Source organism: Babylonia areolata, chromosome 29, assembly GCF_041734735.1.
Source record: "Babylonia areolata isolate BAREFJ2019XMU chromosome 29, ASM4173473v1, whole genome shotgun sequence".
NCBI classification, from domain to species: Eukaryota; Metazoa; Mollusca; class Gastropoda; order Neogastropoda; family Buccinidae; genus Babylonia; species Babylonia areolata.
The window spans coordinates 21,359,612-21,378,041 of NC_134904.1; the positions used below are offsets into that span (position 1 = coordinate 21,359,612).

At 42.1% G+C, this 18,430-nt stretch overlaps 1 protein-coding gene across 3 annotated transcripts in view; it reads left to right on the plus strand.

The window, feature by feature from the left end:
• Nucleotides 1-18,430, plus strand: part of LOC143274879 (uncharacterized) — a 99,414-nt gene that overhangs the window by 29,569 nt on the left and 51,415 nt on the right. For all 3 annotated transcript variants that reach the window (XM_076578850.1, XM_076578849.1, XM_076578851.1), the window contains 5 exons: nt 2,214-2,317; nt 4,818-4,957; nt 12,041-12,251; nt 15,132-15,224; nt 16,743-16,866. In XM_076578850.1, the coding sequence (XP_076434965.1) occupies nt 2,214-2,317; nt 4,818-4,957; nt 12,041-12,251; nt 15,132-15,224; nt 16,743-16,866 (672 nt within the window). The remainder of the gene's footprint in view (nt 1-2,213; nt 2,318-4,817; nt 4,958-12,040; nt 12,252-15,131; nt 15,225-16,742; nt 16,867-18,430) is intronic.

Sequence of the window (18,430 nt, forward strand, 5' to 3'; positions counted from 1 at the left end):
TCCCCGCTTCCACTTGTCCTCATGTGGTGGTCTTGACACCGGTCATTTGGATGAGACGATAAACAAACGTCCTGTGTGTAGTTTGCGCTTAGCGTATGTAAAAGAGCCCATGGCAACAAAAGGGTTGTCCCTGGAAATGAAATATCACTTTGATAGGAGAACCAATACAGCTGAAGCTAGAGAAAAATATATGTTGATGGCGCTGATTTGTAACATTGCACTCTTCCCTGGGAGAACAGCCCAGATTTCATGCAGAGAAATCTGTTGTGATGAAACGCAATACCATACAATACAACACAATACAACACATGACATGGCACGACATAACACAACACAGCACAGTACAGTATGATATTTTGAGGATACTGTTCTTATTGAAGTTAAATAAACTGTGACAGAACTGGTGTGTAGTGTATGTTCATTGTAATGGGCAGTTTGTCTTCATCGTAATGTGCAGTGTATTGTCATTGTAATGTGCAGTGTGTTGTCATCATAATGTGCAGTGTGTTTTTATTGTAATGTGCTGTGTGTTGTCATTGTAATATGCCATGTGTTGTCATTGTAATGTGCTGTGTGTTGTCATTGAAATGTGCATTGTGTTGTCATCGTTATGTGCGGTGTTTTATCATTTTAATGCGCAGTGTGTTGTCATTGTAATGTGCAGTGTGTTGTCATGGTAATGTGCAGTGTGTTGTCATCGTAATGTGCAGTGTGTTGTCATCTTAATGTACATTGTGTTGTCATCTTAATGTGCAATGTGTTGTCACCATCATGTGCAGTGGGTTTTTTTCATTTTAATGCACGGTGTGTTGTCATTTTAATGCATAGTGTGTTGTCATTTTAATGCACAGTGTGTTGTCATCGTAATGTGCAGTGTGTTGTCATTGTAATGTGCAGTGTGTTGTCATTAAAATGTGCAGTGGGTCTTCATCATTATATACAGTGTGTCTTCAATGTAACATGTGCAGTGTTGTCATTGTGTAACATCAGGGTGCTGTGTGAGGATGCAGTCTGCCTGGGTCTGAGTTCGTTCATCCACTCCAACACCAAACACGTGGGAACACGTCGGTTTACAGTGATTCCACTTTACTGGTACAGTGCATGTGATGCTGCAAGTCACATGACAACAAAAAAACCCTCTGCAACAAGTAAACAGAAAACAACTATTTTCCATGTGTACCATGAGGTTGGGGAGAGATACGAACATGACTTAATTTCATATAAAGCAAGTAATGTAAATTTTAAGTGCCTAAAGAAACTACAGGGTTAAAAAATCCTAATGCCAAACATTACTGAAAACAACGGCATCATTTAAGACAATAAAAGAAAGACTTTGCGACTGGCCACCACTGATTATATTGGTCTTCATAAAGAAAACCAACCAACCAAACATATTCCCCCCCCCCCCACCCCCCCCCCCCCCCCCGAGGTGTTTCCCATCCCAAACAAGCGGAAGGACACCAAACCCACGTCAGCAAAATCTCTCCCTTCATGCTTGGGAAAAGCTATCTTTAAAAAACAACAGTATTCCTCAAATGGCTTAGTTATCGACAGACCATCTGATTAAATGTACAATAATCCTAACAGAAGGTCACACTACTAGTAATTCATTCAGCACCATGCACTGAGCCAGTTCACTAAGAACTGAAAGAAAGAAATGTTGTTATGATAACATGTTCAACAATGGCGTATGTTCAGCCTTGTACAAATCTAAAATATAAAACTTCCAAAAATAACTAAACATGTACATATGTAAAAAGATATTTTAAAAAAACAAACTATGAAGAAACACCCACCTGAGCAGTGTGCTCAAAGGCTTTACACAGTGACAGTGTATATTACAAGCTGAGCAACTTGCACTACTGTCATCTGGCTCACCGAACACAGCATCAGGGAACTGTCTTCAAAAAGAGATCAAGGGAAGTAACTATTCCAACTATGTCATCTGTTTTGTAAAAACTTAAATTGTGCATTCTGAAAATATGAAGCTATGCACATTTATAAAATATAGTAATAATTTATTAATAACTATTTTTATTTATTTATGTTATTCTTCATTACTAGTTTATTATTTTTCTTTTATATTTCTCTCGTCAATAGTCTCAATTTCACTCTACTACATTTGTTACATGTAGTTTGTTTTTATTGTTAAATGTACTAGTGTGTCTTCATTGTAATGCGCAGTGTTTTTTTTTTTTTATTGTAATGTGCAGTGTGTCTTCCAAAAAGACCCGACGGAGAAGAAGTATGTGAGGGGGCAGAAGCAGTACTGCCTCAACTTTGTCACGGTGGTGGAGGACAGCTTGAAAGAGGAAGGGTCAGTGTGTGGTTCCCTCCTTACTCTTCTGTGTCAGCCTTTTGTTTCTTTAGTTTTTCCTCTTCTTTGATTTCTTTTTTTTTTCAATATAGATTGTCAGATGATTGGTGTGTAAGGAAATGTTTCTTTGTCCTTACCCTTTAACTCATTCCACCCCACAGGTACATGCCTGCAACAACTCCTCTGGACCAGTACTCCATGAGACCACTGCAGAAAAAAAGTAGGGTTGCTTGCTGAAACGGTGAAAATCAGTTGGGAATTGTTGATTCAATCGACGGGCGCAATAGCCGAGTGGTTAAAGCGTTGGACTGTCAGTCTGAGGGTCCCGGGTTCGAATCACGGTGACGGCGCCTGGTGGGTAAATGGTGGAGATTTTTATGATCTCCCAGGTCAACATATGTGCAGACCTGCCAGTGCCTGAACCCCCTTCGTGTGTATATGCAAGCAGAAGATCAAATACGCACGTTAAAGATCCTGTAATCCATGTCAGCGTTCGGTGGGTTATGGAAACAAGAACATACCCAGCATACACCCCCCCGAAAACGGAGTATGGCTGCCTACATGGCGGGGTAAAAACGGTCATACACGTAAAAGCCCACTCGTGTGCATAAGAGTGAACGCAGAAGAAGAAGGAGAAGAAGTTGATTCAATCGGTCAAACAAAGCTTTGTTTTCATGCTTCTGGGACCCGTAAATGGCTCAGCTTCGAACACCAGCTGCGCCAAGCAAGAATCAATGGAATTAGAAGAATGTGTTCGTGCGATAATACTTGCACCAGGTTCGCAAGGGAAGTAATCATGGTACAAGTTAACTTGCACTTGGAGTAGAATAAGTCAACCATTTCTAAACCTGTCAGTGGAAAGCTTCTGTCTTTTCTGTTCTCTTCCCTGATGTTTTGTCTTGCTGATAAAAGAGTTAACAGATGAAAAAATATTATGTTTATAAACATATTTATTTCATTGTGTACATATGAATTTAACAAATTATGATGAATTTTTATAAGTGGGTATGATAGATAGACTGTAGTGTCTTCGGTATTGTTACTGATTGATCATATATGAATGGGTAAGTAAAGATTTGATAGATCAATAAACAGTCAAACAACATCAAGACAAAGACTCAAAAGTAAATGTTTGGGGGGTTGGGGGAGGGGGGGGGGGGAACAAACCAATATGCAGGCAAATAGTTAGCTGCAATACTTTTCCCCAGCTACCAACCATCAGAAAGGATGGTGTAAGAACCTGGCTGTGGAGTTGAGTGTTGGTGAGATTTTCTGGAACGGGCTTTGCAGAAAATTCTGTACCATTTGTTCTTTTCTTTGTGTGTGTGTGTGTGTGTGTGTGTGTGTGTGTTCTTGTATTATATTACTCTTCGGGCTGTTCTCCCTGGGGAGAGCGCATCACTACACTGAGAGTACCACCCATTTTTTGGTATTTTTTTCTGCCTGCAGTTGTTCCTTTTGTTATATTTGTTTTCCTATTGAAGTGGATTTTTTTTCTACAGAATTTTGCCAGGGACAACCCTTTTGTTGCTGTGGGTTATTTTACGTTGGCTCAGTGCATGTTGCACACGGGACCTCGGTTTATCATCTCATCCGAATGACAGGTGTCCAGACCACGACTCAAGGTCTAGTGGAGGGGGCTGGGAAAATCTTGGTGACTGTGCCGAGATTTGAACTAATGGGAGCTGGGAAGCATCTTTCTGTATATAAAAAAGATATATATATGTATGTATTGGGATTATTTTTTCCCTATTAAAGGTGTTGTATGCATTTCTTTTCTCTCTTTTTTTATTTTTATTTTTTATAATACAATATTCATCACTTTTTATCATGATTTTGAGTTTCATGTGGGTAGCATGAAAGATGTCTCTGTGCTGGAAAAGTTCATACAATCATACAAAAATACAAACCAAAAAAACCTCCATACCCAAACATTATAAGTCTGTAAGGTGCAAGTGTCGGAAGTGAATGGAAATCTTTACAATCTGATGGCCAACAATGTATGATACAGATCTGTTTACCTTTACAATTAAGGCATTATTTTCATGTCTTGTCAGCAAATTATGACTTTGTGACAATTTGAAATATGAATTTTGAAAGAGGATGTTTTGATTTGTAGATTTACAAAGCTGATTTATATGAATTTATATACCTTGCATCTGTGATGTGTATCAGAGTGTTACATTGACTTGTGATGTAGAATATAAAGTATTTTATAAAGCACCTAAAGCTGGATAGTGCTGTATAAGCATCCATTATTATTAATATCATTATAATCGTTGTGATTATGATTTTGTCGCCTCAGGTTAATATTTTTAGCTGTGGCTCTTACTATCAGTAAAGTTTTGGGATAAATGGCCTGATGATGTTGGTAATGATGTGACAGGATGCTGAGTTTTGGTGAGTACCACAGGTTGTGATGATGTTGGCAATGATGTGACAGGTTGCTGAGTTTTGGTGAGTATCACAGGTTGTGATGATGTTGGCAATGATGTGACAGGTTGCTGAGTTTTGCGGAGTACCCGATGGGGTCACTGCATGAAGGGGTGTTCCTGAACCGGACACAGGCAGAGGCCTACGTGAACGTGTTCAGCCCTCAGACCAGCTACGCTGACACGCAAAACGTTGTGCGGGCTCCAGGTCAGCTTGTCTGTCTGTCTGTCTGTCTGTCTGGTCTGTTGGTTGGTCAGCCTGCTTGCTTGCTTTCTATCAGTGTCTTTCTCTCTCTGTCTCTGTCTCTTAGAGTCTGTCCTGTCTTTCTCTTTCTCTGATCTGTGTCTCTCTCTCTCTCTGCAGTCTCTTTCTGTCTTTCTGTTTCTTCCTGTTTTCTGTGTGTGTGTGTGTGTGTGTGTGTGTGTGTGTGTGCATCCTGGTCTTTCTCTGTCTCTCTCTGTTCCATCTTTCTACCTGTCTCTCTCTCTCTATCTTTCGGTCTCTCTCTGTCTCTCTCTGTCTGGTTGAAACTGTTGAAGCTTCCACAAACACGTCTTTGTAGGCAGGCCTATGATGTGATGTATGTACATTTAGAGTTAGGGAAGGAAAACTGGGCTTACAGAGTAAAGAAGGTTTTATCAGAACAAGGTTTTGGAATTGTATGGTTGTCACAGGGAGTAGGAAATGAACAGCAGTTTATCTCAGAATTTAAAGACAGACTCATTTGTTCTTTTAAACAAAACTGACATTTGGATATTGAAAGCGAAGAAAGCTATAGTTGGTGTTTCTCATTTAAGAATGTATTTCAGCCTGAAAATTTTCTAAATGTTATTACAGACAAATGGCACGGAATTAGTTATGCAAGGTTTAGATTAAGGACACTTGGTTTTAACGCAAATAAGAAATGGTTTGAACTTGGAACTCCCACAGAACTATCTTGCCCTACATGTGGATTCCAAATTGATGATGAAAAACATTTTCTCTTTCAGTGTAAAGCTTATGAGGTTGTGTGAGAAAAATGTAAAGTTTTTAATTCAAATGTAGCTGGAATGGATGATGTTGATTCTGTTTTATCGTCTGAGGATGATATTGTAATTAGATCCGTTGCTAAGTTCATCGCAGAGGCACAAAAAATTAGACAAGGTTTTCTTAACAATAATTAAAACAATGAATTTGAAGGTAGTTAACTATGGTTGATGTTGATGCTGAATTGTTCTTAAAGGAAAGTACAGACAACAAGAAATAACGTGCGAATGGATGGTCAAAACACGAAGTATTTCATGTACGTTTTATTGTTTCTTGTTTGATTGTTTGTTTCATTTCTTTGCCTATTGTGTTGTAAGTGTGCTGCTAATCTTTATTTATCTTCAGTGTTGATAGTTTATTTGATCATTATGGGATATATGATCATTTGGCATTGAAACAAATGTTAACCCCCGAACCCCCTTGTCAAAAGACCTTTTTGTGGGCAATGACAATAAACAGTTTCAAGTTTCTGTCTCCGTTGTAATCACCCCTTAAAATGGTGTCATGGCCTTGTTGAATAAATTATGATTATTGTTATTTGTCTCTGTCTCTCTTCGCGTCTGTCTTTCTGTCTCTCTTCGCGTCTGTCTTTCTGTCTCTCTCTGTCTCTGTCTCTCTGTCTCTCTTCGCGTCTGTCTTTCTGTCTCTCTCTGTCTCTGTCTCTCTGTCTCTCTTCGTGTCTGTCTTTCTGTCTGTCTCTCTCTGTCTCTGTCTCTCTGTCTCTCTTCGTGTCTGTCTTTCTGTCTGTCTCTCTCTCTGTCTCTCTTCGCGTCTGTCTCTCTGTCTCTCTTCGCGTCTGTCTTTCTGTCTCTCTCTCTGTCTCTGTCTCTCTGTCTCTCTTCGTGTCTGTCTTTCTGTCTCTCTTCTCTGTCTCTCTGTCTCTCTTCGTGTCTGTCTTTCTGTCTGTCTCTGTCTCTGTCTCTCTTCGTGTCTGTCTTTCTGTCTCTCTTCACGTCTGTCTTTCTGTCTGTCTCTGTCTCTGTCTGTCTGCCTCTCTTCGCGTCTGTCTTTCTGTCTCTGTCTCTGTCTGTCTGCCTCTCTTCGCGTCTGTCTTTCTGTCTCTGTCTCTGTCTCTGTCTGTCTGCCTCTCTTCGCGTCTGTCTTTCTGTCTGTCTCTGTCTGTCTGCCTCTCTTCGCGTCTGTGTTTCTGTCTGTCTCTGTCTGTCTGCCTCTCTTCGCATCTGTCTTTCTGTCTGTCTCTGTCTGTCTGCCTCTCTTCGCGTCTGTCTTTCTGTCTGTCTCTGTCTCTGTCTGTCTGCCTCTCTTCGCATCTGTCTTTCTGTCTGTCTCTGTCTGTCTGCCTCTCTTCGCGTCTGTCTTTCTGTCTGTCTCTGTCTCTGTCTGTCTGCCTCTCTTCGCGTCTGTCTTTCTGTCTGTCTCTCTCTGTCTCTGTCTGTCTGCCTCTCTTCGCGTCTGTGTTTCTGTCTGTCTCTGTCTGTCTGCCTCTCTTCGCATCTGTCTTTCTGTCTGTCTCTGTCTGTCTGCCTCTCTTCGCGTCTGTCTTTCTGTCTGTCTCTGTCTCTGTCTGTCTGCCTCTCTTCGCGTCTGTCTTTCTGTCTGTCTCTGTCTGTCTGCCTCTCTTCGCGTCTGTCTTTCTGTCTGTCTCTGTCTCTGTCTGTCTGCCTCTCTTCGCGTCTGTCTTTCTGTCTCTGTCTCTGTCTGTCTGTCTCTCATCGCGTCTGTCTTTCTGTCTCTCTCTGTCTCTGTCTTTCTGTCTCTCTTCGCGTCTGTCTTTCTGTCTGTGTCTCTCTGTTTCTTTTCGTGTCTGTCTTTCTGTCTCTCTCTCTGTCTCTGTCTCTCTGTCTCTCTTCGTGTCTGTCTTTCTGTCTCTCTCTCTGTCTCTGTCTCTCTGTCTCTCTTCGTGTCTGTCTTTCTGTCTCTCTCTGTCTCTGTCTCTCTGTCTCTCTTCGTGTCTGTCTTTCTGTCTCTCTCTCTGTCTCTGTCTGTCTCTCTTCGCGTCTGTCTTTCTGTCTTTCTTTGTCTCTGTCTCTCTGTCTCTCTTCGCGTCTGTCTTTCTGTCTTTCTTTGTCTCTGTCTCTCTGTCTCTCTTCGCGTCTGTCTTTCTGTCTCTCTCTATCTTTGTCTCTTGTCTCGCTCCCCTTTCCGTTACTTAAAAACATCTGTCTCCTTCATCCATTGTTCATCTGTTCCACATCTCTCTGTGATCTCTCTCCTCATCTCTACTGTTCATCTGTTCCACATCTCTCTGTGATCTCTCTCCTCATCTCTACTGTTCATCTGTTCCACATCTCTCTATGATCTCTCTCCTCATCTCTACTGTTCATCTGTTCCACATCTCTCTGTGATCTTTCTCCTCATCTCTACTGTTCATCTGTTCCACATCTCTCTATGATCTCTCTCCTCATCTCTACTGTTCATCTGTTCCACATCTCTCTGTGATCTCTCTCCTCATCTCTACTGTTCATCTGTTCCACATCTCTCTATGATCTCTCTCCTCATCTCTACTGTTCATCTGTTCCACATCTCTCTATGATCTCTCTCCTCATCTCTACTGTTCATCTGTTCCACATCTCTCTGTGATCTCTCTCCTCATCTCTACTGTTCATCTGTTCCACATCTCTCTATGATCTCTCTCCTCATCTCTACTGTTCCACATCTCTCTATGATCTCTCTCCTCATCTCTGCTGTTCATCTGTTCCACATCTCTCTGTGATCTCTCTCCTCATCTCTACTGTTCATCTGTTCCACATCTCTCTATGATCTCTCTCCTCATCTCTACAATTCATCTGTTCCACATCTCTCTATTATCTCTCTCCTCATCTCTACTGTTCCACATCTCTCTGTGATCTCTCTCCTCATCTCTACTGTTCCACATCTCTCTGTGATCTCTCTCCTCATCTCTACTGTTCATGTGATCCACATCTCTGATCTCTCTCCTCATCTCTACTGTTCATCTGTTCCACATCTCTCTGTGATCTCTCTCATCATCTCTACTGTTCCACATCTCTCTGTGATCTCTCTCCTCATCTCTACTGTTCCACATCTCTCTGTGATCTCTCTCCTCATCTCTACTGTTCATGTGATCCACATCTGTCCATGAGCTCTCTCCTCATCTCCACATCTGTCTGTGAGCTCTCTCCTCATCTCCACATCTATGTGATCTCTCTCCTCATCTGTGAGCTCTCTCCTCATCTCCACATCTATGTGATCTCTCTCCTCATCTCTGCTGTTCCACATCTCTCTGTGATCTCTCTCCTCATCTCTACTGTTCCACATCTCTCTGTGATCTCTCTCCTCATCTCTACTGTTCCTCTGTTCCACACCTGTCTGTTGTAATGTGCAACTCTGTGCTTAATTGATTGTAAAATGTTTCATTTGGAATGAAAAGATCCTTCTTTGTAAGGGTGGCAAAAACAAAAACTAACAAGAGAGGCAAGGCCTTCAAGACTCACTTGTGATACACTTTAAAAAAAAAATCTAATCGTTAAAATGTGTTCTGTATTTGTTATTATAAAGCTTCGGGTTAAAAAAAAAAGTCATAACGGCAGATTTGAACCCCGCGTGTTCAGATGAGAAGAAACTGTCTTATCCATTACACTATCGTGGCTCCTTAACTGACATTCAAAAATATAATGTATCAACATGTTTTTTTTTAAGGGAGATAAATCCATTGCGGTATTCGCAGTGAGAACGCTGTTTAAATCATATTATTCTGGTGTATCTTAGCCATTCAAAAAATCTTAAGGGCAATTAAAAATTCTTTTTTAGTCCGCAGTAAAGGAGACGTGGCTATCGCTGCAATCACACTGCAACATTTAGCCATTTTCTCTGGATCTAGATAGATGTACAAGTTTAGTTACACCCGGTCGATTCAATTGCTCTTTAATGTTCATTCTAGTTTTATAGTTTTAAAGTTGATATGAAAATTGAGTATTTTGTTAAACTAATAACATGTAGAGCCAAGCACAAGTACTTCTAAACATCATATGAAGTGAAAAGGACTTCATTTTGAGAAAAGTCAAGACTGGAAATTTTTGCGTTTCATCAATTCAAGGGTATTAACTCTCATGGTTTATTATTTTTAACTGTGAATTCCAACTGATTCTATGGATATTTTTATGGAAGTTTGGGGCATAATCCAGTAAGTGATGAGGCGTTCACAAATCTTTCTCTGAATAAATATTTAATGGTCTCCTTCTCCAACTTTCCATCACATGTTATCGTGTATTGTCGATTGAATATAGGATTGAATGGGCAGGTCAACTTGAAACAAAATGGCATCGTTCGCATTCGCGAAGAATATGAGCACGCGCTTTGAATATGTATAAATATGTGTACGCAATTGATTTTTGCCCATGACCTTCAGGGCTCAGCCAATAGATCTATAAAGTCTACTTGTCGTATTGATTTTAGTATTTTCCGAAAAAGACCACTTGGGCGAATGAACATAGTGAAAGCCCTGTACACTGAGAGTAAAACACACAAGCTTTTTATGTATTGAGTATAATTTCAAAATGTAATGTTTAAGATGAGAAAGATCAGTTTAAAGCAAATTAAGCCCCTAGCATTAATTACAGATTAATTTCCCTTTTTTACTATCTGCACCAAAGACATGCAAAATAAATATAACTTCCATGCTTAGCAAAAGAAGTTCCTGTTTGAACAAAAAATGATAAAAATGACTGCTCTTGTTGTTGTGTCAGAATATCAGATCAAAGTGCCAAGTTTAGAGAATAAAAAAAATATAAATATAACAGTAAATTCAGTTTGCATATAATTTGGCTTCTTTTTTATTTTTATTTTTTGTGCCCATCCCAGCGTTGCAATATTGTTTTAAACAAGATGACTGGAAAGAATTGAATTTTTCCTATTTTTATGCCAAATTTGGTGTCAGCTGACAAAGTATTTGCAGAGAAAATGGCAATGTTAAAGTTTACCACGGACACACGGACACAGACACACACACACACACACACACACACACACACACACTCACTTTGTTTACACAAGTGAGTCAAAAAAAAAAGGTTAAAGATGTCATTGCCGTTTACAGCCATCAGGACAGTGAACTCATATCCACTGTGCCCGGGGCTGGGCATAGCAAGGTGGGGCAGTGAACTCATATCCACTGTGTCCGGGGCTGGGCATAGCAAGGTGGGGCAGTGAACTCATATCCACTGTGTCCGGGGTTGGGCATAGCAAGGTGGGGCAGTGAACTCATATCCACTGTGTCCGGGGTTGGGCATAGCAAGGTGGGGCAGTGAACTCGTATCCACTGTGTCCGGGGCTGGGCATAGCAAGGTGGGGCAGTGAACTCGTATCCACTGTGTCCAGGGCTGGGCATAGCAAGGTGGGGCAGTGAACTCATATCCACTGTGTCCAGGGCTCGGCATAGCAAGGTGGGGCAGTGAACTCATATCCACTGTGTCCAGGGCAGGGCATAGCAAGGTGGGGCAGTGAACTCATATCCACTGTGTCCAGGGCTCGGCATAGCAAGGTGGGGCAGTGAACTCATATCCACTGTGTCCAGGGCTCGGCATAGCAAGGTGGGGCAGTGAGCTCATATCCACTGTGTCCAGGGCTGGGCATTGGAAGGTGGGGCGGTGAACTCATATCCACTGTGTCCAGGGCTGGGCATTGGAAGGTGGGAAATGAACTCATATCCACTGTGTCCAGGGCAGGGCATAGCAAGGTGGGGCAGTGAACTCATATCCACTGTGTCCAGGGCTGGGCATAGCAAGGTGGGGCAGTGAACTCATATCCACTGTGTCCAGGGCTGGGCATAGCAAGGTGGGGCAGTGAACTCATATCCACTGTGTCCAGGGCTGGGCATAGCAAGGTGGGGCGGTGAACTCATATCCACTGTGTCTGGGGCTTGGCATTGGAAGGTGGGGCCCAGTTCTCTCCTTCCGACATTTTGACCGTCCCCAACTGAAGTCAGTTACCTATTCACACCTGGATGAAGAAAATGAGAGTAAGGTACCTTTCTCAAAGACACACACTACCATGCCAAAATGGGGCGTCGAACCCTGATCACTGGTGAACACTGGATGAGAAGTCCAACACATAATGACTGATTATACCATGGTGCCCCCAAAAAACATATGAACAAACAAAAACAAACTGTTATTGATTTTATTTTGTTTTATTTCATTTTATTTATGTATTCATCTCTCCAACACATAATGACTGATTATACCATGGTGCCCCCAAAAAACATATGAACAAACAAAAACAAACTGTTATTGATTTTATTTTGTTTTATTTCTTTTTATTTTATTTATGTAATCATCTGTTTGTCAGAGGCTCCAGCTCGTCGCAGTTCTGTGCTCCCACAAGATGGCAGTCTGAAACGACCGTCCATGATCTATGAAGACGACCGTTACCTGGTCCATCGGCACGTGCATGCCCGCATGGAGCTGCTGAAGCCCACAAAGATACGCATTGATGGTTTCCGCATCGGAGATGACTCCGGCTTTGGGCCTTTTGCCTGGCAGATCACCAGTCCTATCAAGTGGGTGGACAGCTGGTTCATAGCTTAACTCACTCCGGACGATTAGTTTTCTCCCTTGCTTTCCCCAGCAGGCGACCCATTTGTTAGGAAAAAAAATCACAAAAAATACAAAACACAAAGTAACTGAATGAAACTCCCTGTACTTGACGCACTGGCCCCTCTTCTAACATCATGTGTATGCCAACCTCCCTCACTCTCTTCACAGTCCTCCAAAGCTGAGTCACTATCGGTACCTTCTTGCTGGTAGCTTTCTTCACTGCAGATACTTTATTCAACGTCCTCATCATCCTCGTCGATGTCGAAACTTTCAGTTTGAAGCATTTCAATCACTTCAGCAGCAGTAAAAAGCTGCTATCATAATCTAGTTTGCTCCAAAAATTTCCACTTGTATCGCCTGCAACGCCATTTTCAATACGTATGCAGATTAGCTTGTCATGTGGGGTACCAAGGTCAACGGCTGGCCAAGAGTGTATAGTTATGGAAACCTCACGAGGAAAATTTCCGTTCGACCTTGACACGTTCGCAATGCCCGGTGTAGCTGCAATTTTTAAGCTACCTCAAGAGGAAAACGTGGACAAATTTTTATTTGTCGAAACCGCTATAGCATTCCGTCATCTGGAACACTACTTTACGTCAGGAACGTTATAGCATTCCATCGTCCGGAGTGAGTTAATACAGTCTGTGACTCACCAGTCCTATCAAGTGGATGGACAGTTGGTTCATAGGTTAATGCAGTCTGTGACTCATCAGCCATCAGCAGGCTTGGGCTGGAAAAGGACTAAACTGATGCAAACTTAACATGAAACAACCTTTACATATGAATAAAAATGAGGCCAAGAGAACAAGTGATTAACAGTGATGCTGCTTATGCTACCATTTCAGTTTGCACATGGGTAAATAAAAGGTACATTGGAATAAACCCAGACACTTCCACAAAAAAGGAAGCACCTGGCCTCACTGCACAGAATATACAGACAATACAGAACAAACACATGGTTGCCTCAGTGGCTTCCTTTTATGAGGAAGTGTCTGGGTTTGTTCCAGTGTACTTTCTATTGACCTGTGTGTTAGCTGAATTGGGAGCATAAGCAGCATTCTCTTGAAGTTGTGTACCTTGTGAATGGAGAGAGTTACCACTTTTTGCTATTTGTTAAACCTTTACTTGTACCATTCAAGGGGAAGCCATTGCCAACAACAGTCAGTGTCTGCTTTTTAAGGCCAGACACTACAGTCAAATAATGACTTTTTTTTCTCTCCGACTATATTTCTCTTTTTTGGTCTACTATGTGTATCATCCCTTGTGTGTTCTTAGATTTCTGTGAATACCAGTTGCTATGGAAACAAATCAAAATGGCTGCCAAACAATGTATCAAAGAAATCGGGTTTTTGGTCCATGTAGTGCATGCAGACACTTTTTGTTATGTGGACTTGATACACAATGACATTATCTTCATTTTCATGTGAGATTGTGTTGATTCTTCAATCATTGTACTTTTTATGATTTTTTAAATTTTGGGTATTGCAAAATACTCAAAATTTACAATGGGTAAAAAGATTGGAACTGCTATGAATTAAAACCCAGAGAATATTTTCATACATACTCGTGACAAAACTTCAATAACATGTCATAAAACAATCATGCAAAGTCTCATGGTTGTAGGTTTACTCGTCATTGAGCAAGTCCAAGGTATGTTGTCAAGGGCAGAAACTTGACAACTTGCGTCGAAATTGAACAAAAAATTATTAATAAACATTTTCGTGATTTAGCAAGCAATCTTTATTGGCATTTTTTTTCATTGTTGAAGACATCTTTACAGTGGAAAAACTTATGCATATGATAGAAGAGATTTTCAAGAATCAAAATCCATCAAAAACTCAAATCATGAAAAATCATCATTTTGGTCTCTTTTGCACTGTCATGTTCCCCCCCCCCCCCACTCCCCAGTAACCTTCAGCTGCTTGACCTTGGTGAAATGAGACCAGTGTGACCTGAATGTGAAGTACAGTTACTTCTGTTTTGTGTGCTTCTCAATGGTGTGATTGACTCTGCTGAATGACGCAGTGCCAAGAGGAAGAGTGCCAAATACAGAATGGTGACTGTCATCCCGACCTGTAAGCTCAGTCTGTCTCTATAAGGTGACAGCCCTCCTCTGAGGAGCTTACTTATCAACAGCGGTTAAGAGGATAACTCATTCTTTTCCAGGTGTGAGTAAACTTGTACCATGATTAATTCCCCTGTGGACCAGGTGCGAGTATTCTCCATCCAACATACTATTCTAATTTTGTTTATTCTTGCTTGGTACAGTTGGCATTCTAAACTGAACCATTTACAGATTCTGGAAGCATGGAAACGAAGCTTTGTTTAACCGATTAAATCAACAATTCTCCATCTTCTTCTTCGTTCATGGGCTGCAACTCCAACGTTCACTCGTATGTACACGAGTGGGCTTTTACGTGCATGACCGTTTTTACCCCGCCATGTAGGCAGCCATACTCTGTTTTCAGGGGGGTGCATGCTGGGTATGTTCTTGTTTCCATAACTCACCGAAGGCTGACATGGATTACAGGATCTTTAACGTGCATATTTGATCTTCTGCTTGCGTTTTCACACGAAGGGGGTTCAGGCACAAGCAGGTCTGCACACATGTTGACCTGGGACATTGGGAAAATCTCCAACCTTTACCCACCAGGCATCATAACTGAGATTATGTATGTGTGTGTGTATATATATATATATATATATATGTGTGTGTGTGTGTGTGTGTGTGTGTGTGTAAAGGCATGTCTCAGTTGTACATGATGACCCGAATCAAGCATTATGTAGATAACTAGGCCTTGAGAGGCAGTGCAGGTGAAGGGGTGAAGTGACTGTGTCACCAGGTCCAACCTCCAGTCGCGCATCACTGGTTTCCACCCCCAGGCCCAGCTCTTTGACATTGTCTACCACACGCTGCTGCTGCTGCTGATGGACAGGTGGGTGGGAGTGGGGTGTGTGTGGTGGGACAGGGGTGGGGGGATGGGGGATGGGGTGGGGTGGGGGGTAGGGGGCAAAGGGGGGGGGGGGGGAGGGGCAAGGGAGGGAGGGAGGGTCAGTGTGTGTGAATGTGTGTGTGTGGGGGGAGGACTGGTGGGGTGGAGGTGTATCACTGTATGTGTTTGTGTGGGGGTGTATATGTGATTCAGATTCAGATGTTTATTCAGAGAAAGGCCATGGCCCCGTATTGAAGGGGCTAATACAAAGGAACATAATACATAATTTTCATCAACAAAGGTAACAGTTAACAGACATAAGGTCTGCAAACAAATATTAAGAGACTGCAGTGCGTAGCCTCTTGCTTGCTTCATAAATATACATAGCTAAATTAAAAAGAACTGGCTCATTTCTTGTTGACAACAACATACTTAGCCTAAAATGATATGGTTCTGCATAATACTTCGAATTAATTAATTTCACTCTGACATCATGAAAAGCAGGGCAAGAAAACAAAAAATGGATTTCATCTTCTTTAGCCTGATTGCATAAGCGGCACAAAAGTTCCTGTTCTCTTACGTTTCTGTATCGAAAACAATGGCAAGCAATATCAGAGACACTGAATCTAAATTTGCTTAAAGCACTCTTTACATATCTATTCATTTTTATTCCAGTATAAGGTTCTATCATGTGCGTTGTCTTGAAAAATCTATACTGTGCAAATCTAGGGTGCATATGTGAGTGTGTATGTGTGTAGGTAGGTGAGTGTGTGTATGTGGGAATGTGTGTGTGTTTGTGTGTGTGGAGGTAGGTGAGAGAGAGAGAGAGAGAGAGAGAGAACGAACGAACAAAATTGTTTTAATGAACTTTGGCCATGGACCACAATTCAAAACCAGGGGACTGGGGGTGGTCATGGGAAGGGGTATTATAACACTTGAATAGATGACACAATATCATAATATGAGAGAGAGAGAGAGAGAGAGTGTGTGTGTGTGTATGTGTGTGTGTGTTTCTTTCTTTAGTTTAACCTCTTTTCACTGGTAAGTGATATTAGACAGGGGGAGGATGGGGGGGGGGGGGGTAGTACATGTGTGTGCGTGTGGGGGTTGGGGGAATGGGGAGAGGGGCAATGGGAAGAGGTGTTGGGATGACTGATACAGTAAAAGACGCATGAAACATGGCAGAGGTTACAACAGGAAGAACTACAAAAGATTGAACTAACCGAGAGTAATATTATATGTAACTATTTCAAACTTTCCTGTAATGACAGGATTAAGCTTATTTATTATAACGAATGTGTGTGTGTGTGTGTGTGTGTAGGTTGGTGAGTGAGTATATGTGTATGTGTGTAGTAGTAGTAGTAGTAGAAGTACAAGATGTTGCAGCAGAAGCAGTAACAGTAACAGTAATAGTGGTAGTACTTTCATGTGACGCCTTTTCACATGTTAGGGGACATGAAACAAACAACACCTCTTCACCTTGCCTGCCCTGCCTCGGCCACATGCTGCACTCTCTTTCAGGTCATCGTACGACCCCACGCTGACCCATGAACTGTACAGGCTGTGCCACAGCACCGCGGGACGACTGCACATGCTGAACGAGATGAACAAGTCCTTGAGAGCCATCATCAGAGGCTTTGCTGAGGTCGGTTCGCTGCTGGCAGTGATGTGCTGTGCTGTGCTGTGCTGTGCTGTGTTTGGATGGGTTGTGTTCATTGTGTTGGGTTGGGTTGTGTTGTGTTATCCTGTGGTGTAGTGGGTTGTGTTGTGTTGTGTTATCCTGTGGTGTAGTGGGTTGTGTTGTGTTGGGTTGTATTGTGTTGTGTTATCCTGTGGTGCAGTGGGTTGTGTTGTGTTGTGTTGTGTTATCCTGTGGTGTAGTGGGTTGTGTTGTATTGTGTTATCCTGTGGTATAGTGGGTTGTGTTGTGTTATCCCGTGGTGTAGTGGGTTGTGATGTGTTGTGTTATCTTGTGGTGTAGTGCATTGTATTGTGTTGTGTTATCCTGTGGTGTAGTGGGTTGTGTTGTGTTATCCTGTGGTGTAGTGGGTTGTGTTGTGTTGTGTTATCCTGTGGTGTAGTGGGTTGTGTTGTGTTATCCTGTGGTGTAGTGGGTTGTGTTGTGTTGTGTTATCCTGTGGTGTAGTGGGTTGTGTTGTATTGTGTTATCCTGTGGTGTAGTGGGTTGTGTTGTGTTATCCTGTGGTGTAGTGGGTTGTGTTGTGTTGTGTTATCCTGTGGTGTAGTGGGTTGTGTTGTGTTGTGTTATCCTGTGGTGTAGTGGGTTGTGTTGTGTTGTGTTATCCTGTGGTGTAGTGGGTTGTGTTGTGTTATCCTGTGGTGTAGTGGGTTGTGATGTGTTGTGTTATCCTGTGGTATAGTGGGTTGTGTTGTGTTGTGTTATCCTGTGGTGTAGTGGGTTGTGTTGTGTTGTGTTATCCTGTGGTGTAGTGGGTTGTGTTGTATTGTGTTGTGTTATCCTGTGGTGTAGTGGGTTGTGTTGTGTTGTGTTATCCTGTGGTGTAGTGGGTTGTATTGTGTTGTGTTATCCTGTGGTGTAGTGGGTTCTGTTGTATTGTGTTGTGTTATCCTGTGGTGTAGTGGGTTGTGTTGTGTTGTGTTGTGTTATCCTGTGGTGTAGTGGGTTGTATTGTGTTGTGTTATCCTGTGGTGTAGTGGGTTGTGTTGTATTGTGTTGTGTTATCCTGTGGTGTAGTGGGTTGTGTTGTGTTATCCTGTGGTGTAGTGGGTTGTGTTGTGTTGTGTTATCCTGTGGTGTGGTGGGTTGTGTTGTGTTGTGTTATCCTGTGGTGTAGTGGGTTGTGTTGTGTTGTGTTATCCTGTGGTGTAGTGGGTTGTGTTGTGTTGTATTGTGTTATCCTGTGGTATAGTGGGTTGTGTTGTGTTATCCTGTGGTGTAGTGGGTTGTGTTGTATTGTATTGTGTTATCCTGTGGTGTAGTGGGTTGTGTTGTGTTGTGTTATCCTGTGGTGTAGTGGGTTGTGTTGTGTTATCCTGTGGTGTAGTGGGTTGTGTTGTGTTGTGTTATCCTGTGGTGTAGTGGGTTGTGTTATCCTGTGGTGTAGTGGGTTGTGTTGTGTTGTGTTATCCTGTGGTGTAGTGTGTTGTGTTATCCTGTGGTGTAGTGGGTTGTGTTGTGTTGTGTTATCCTGTGGTGTAGTGGGTTGTGTTGTGTTATCCTGTGGTGT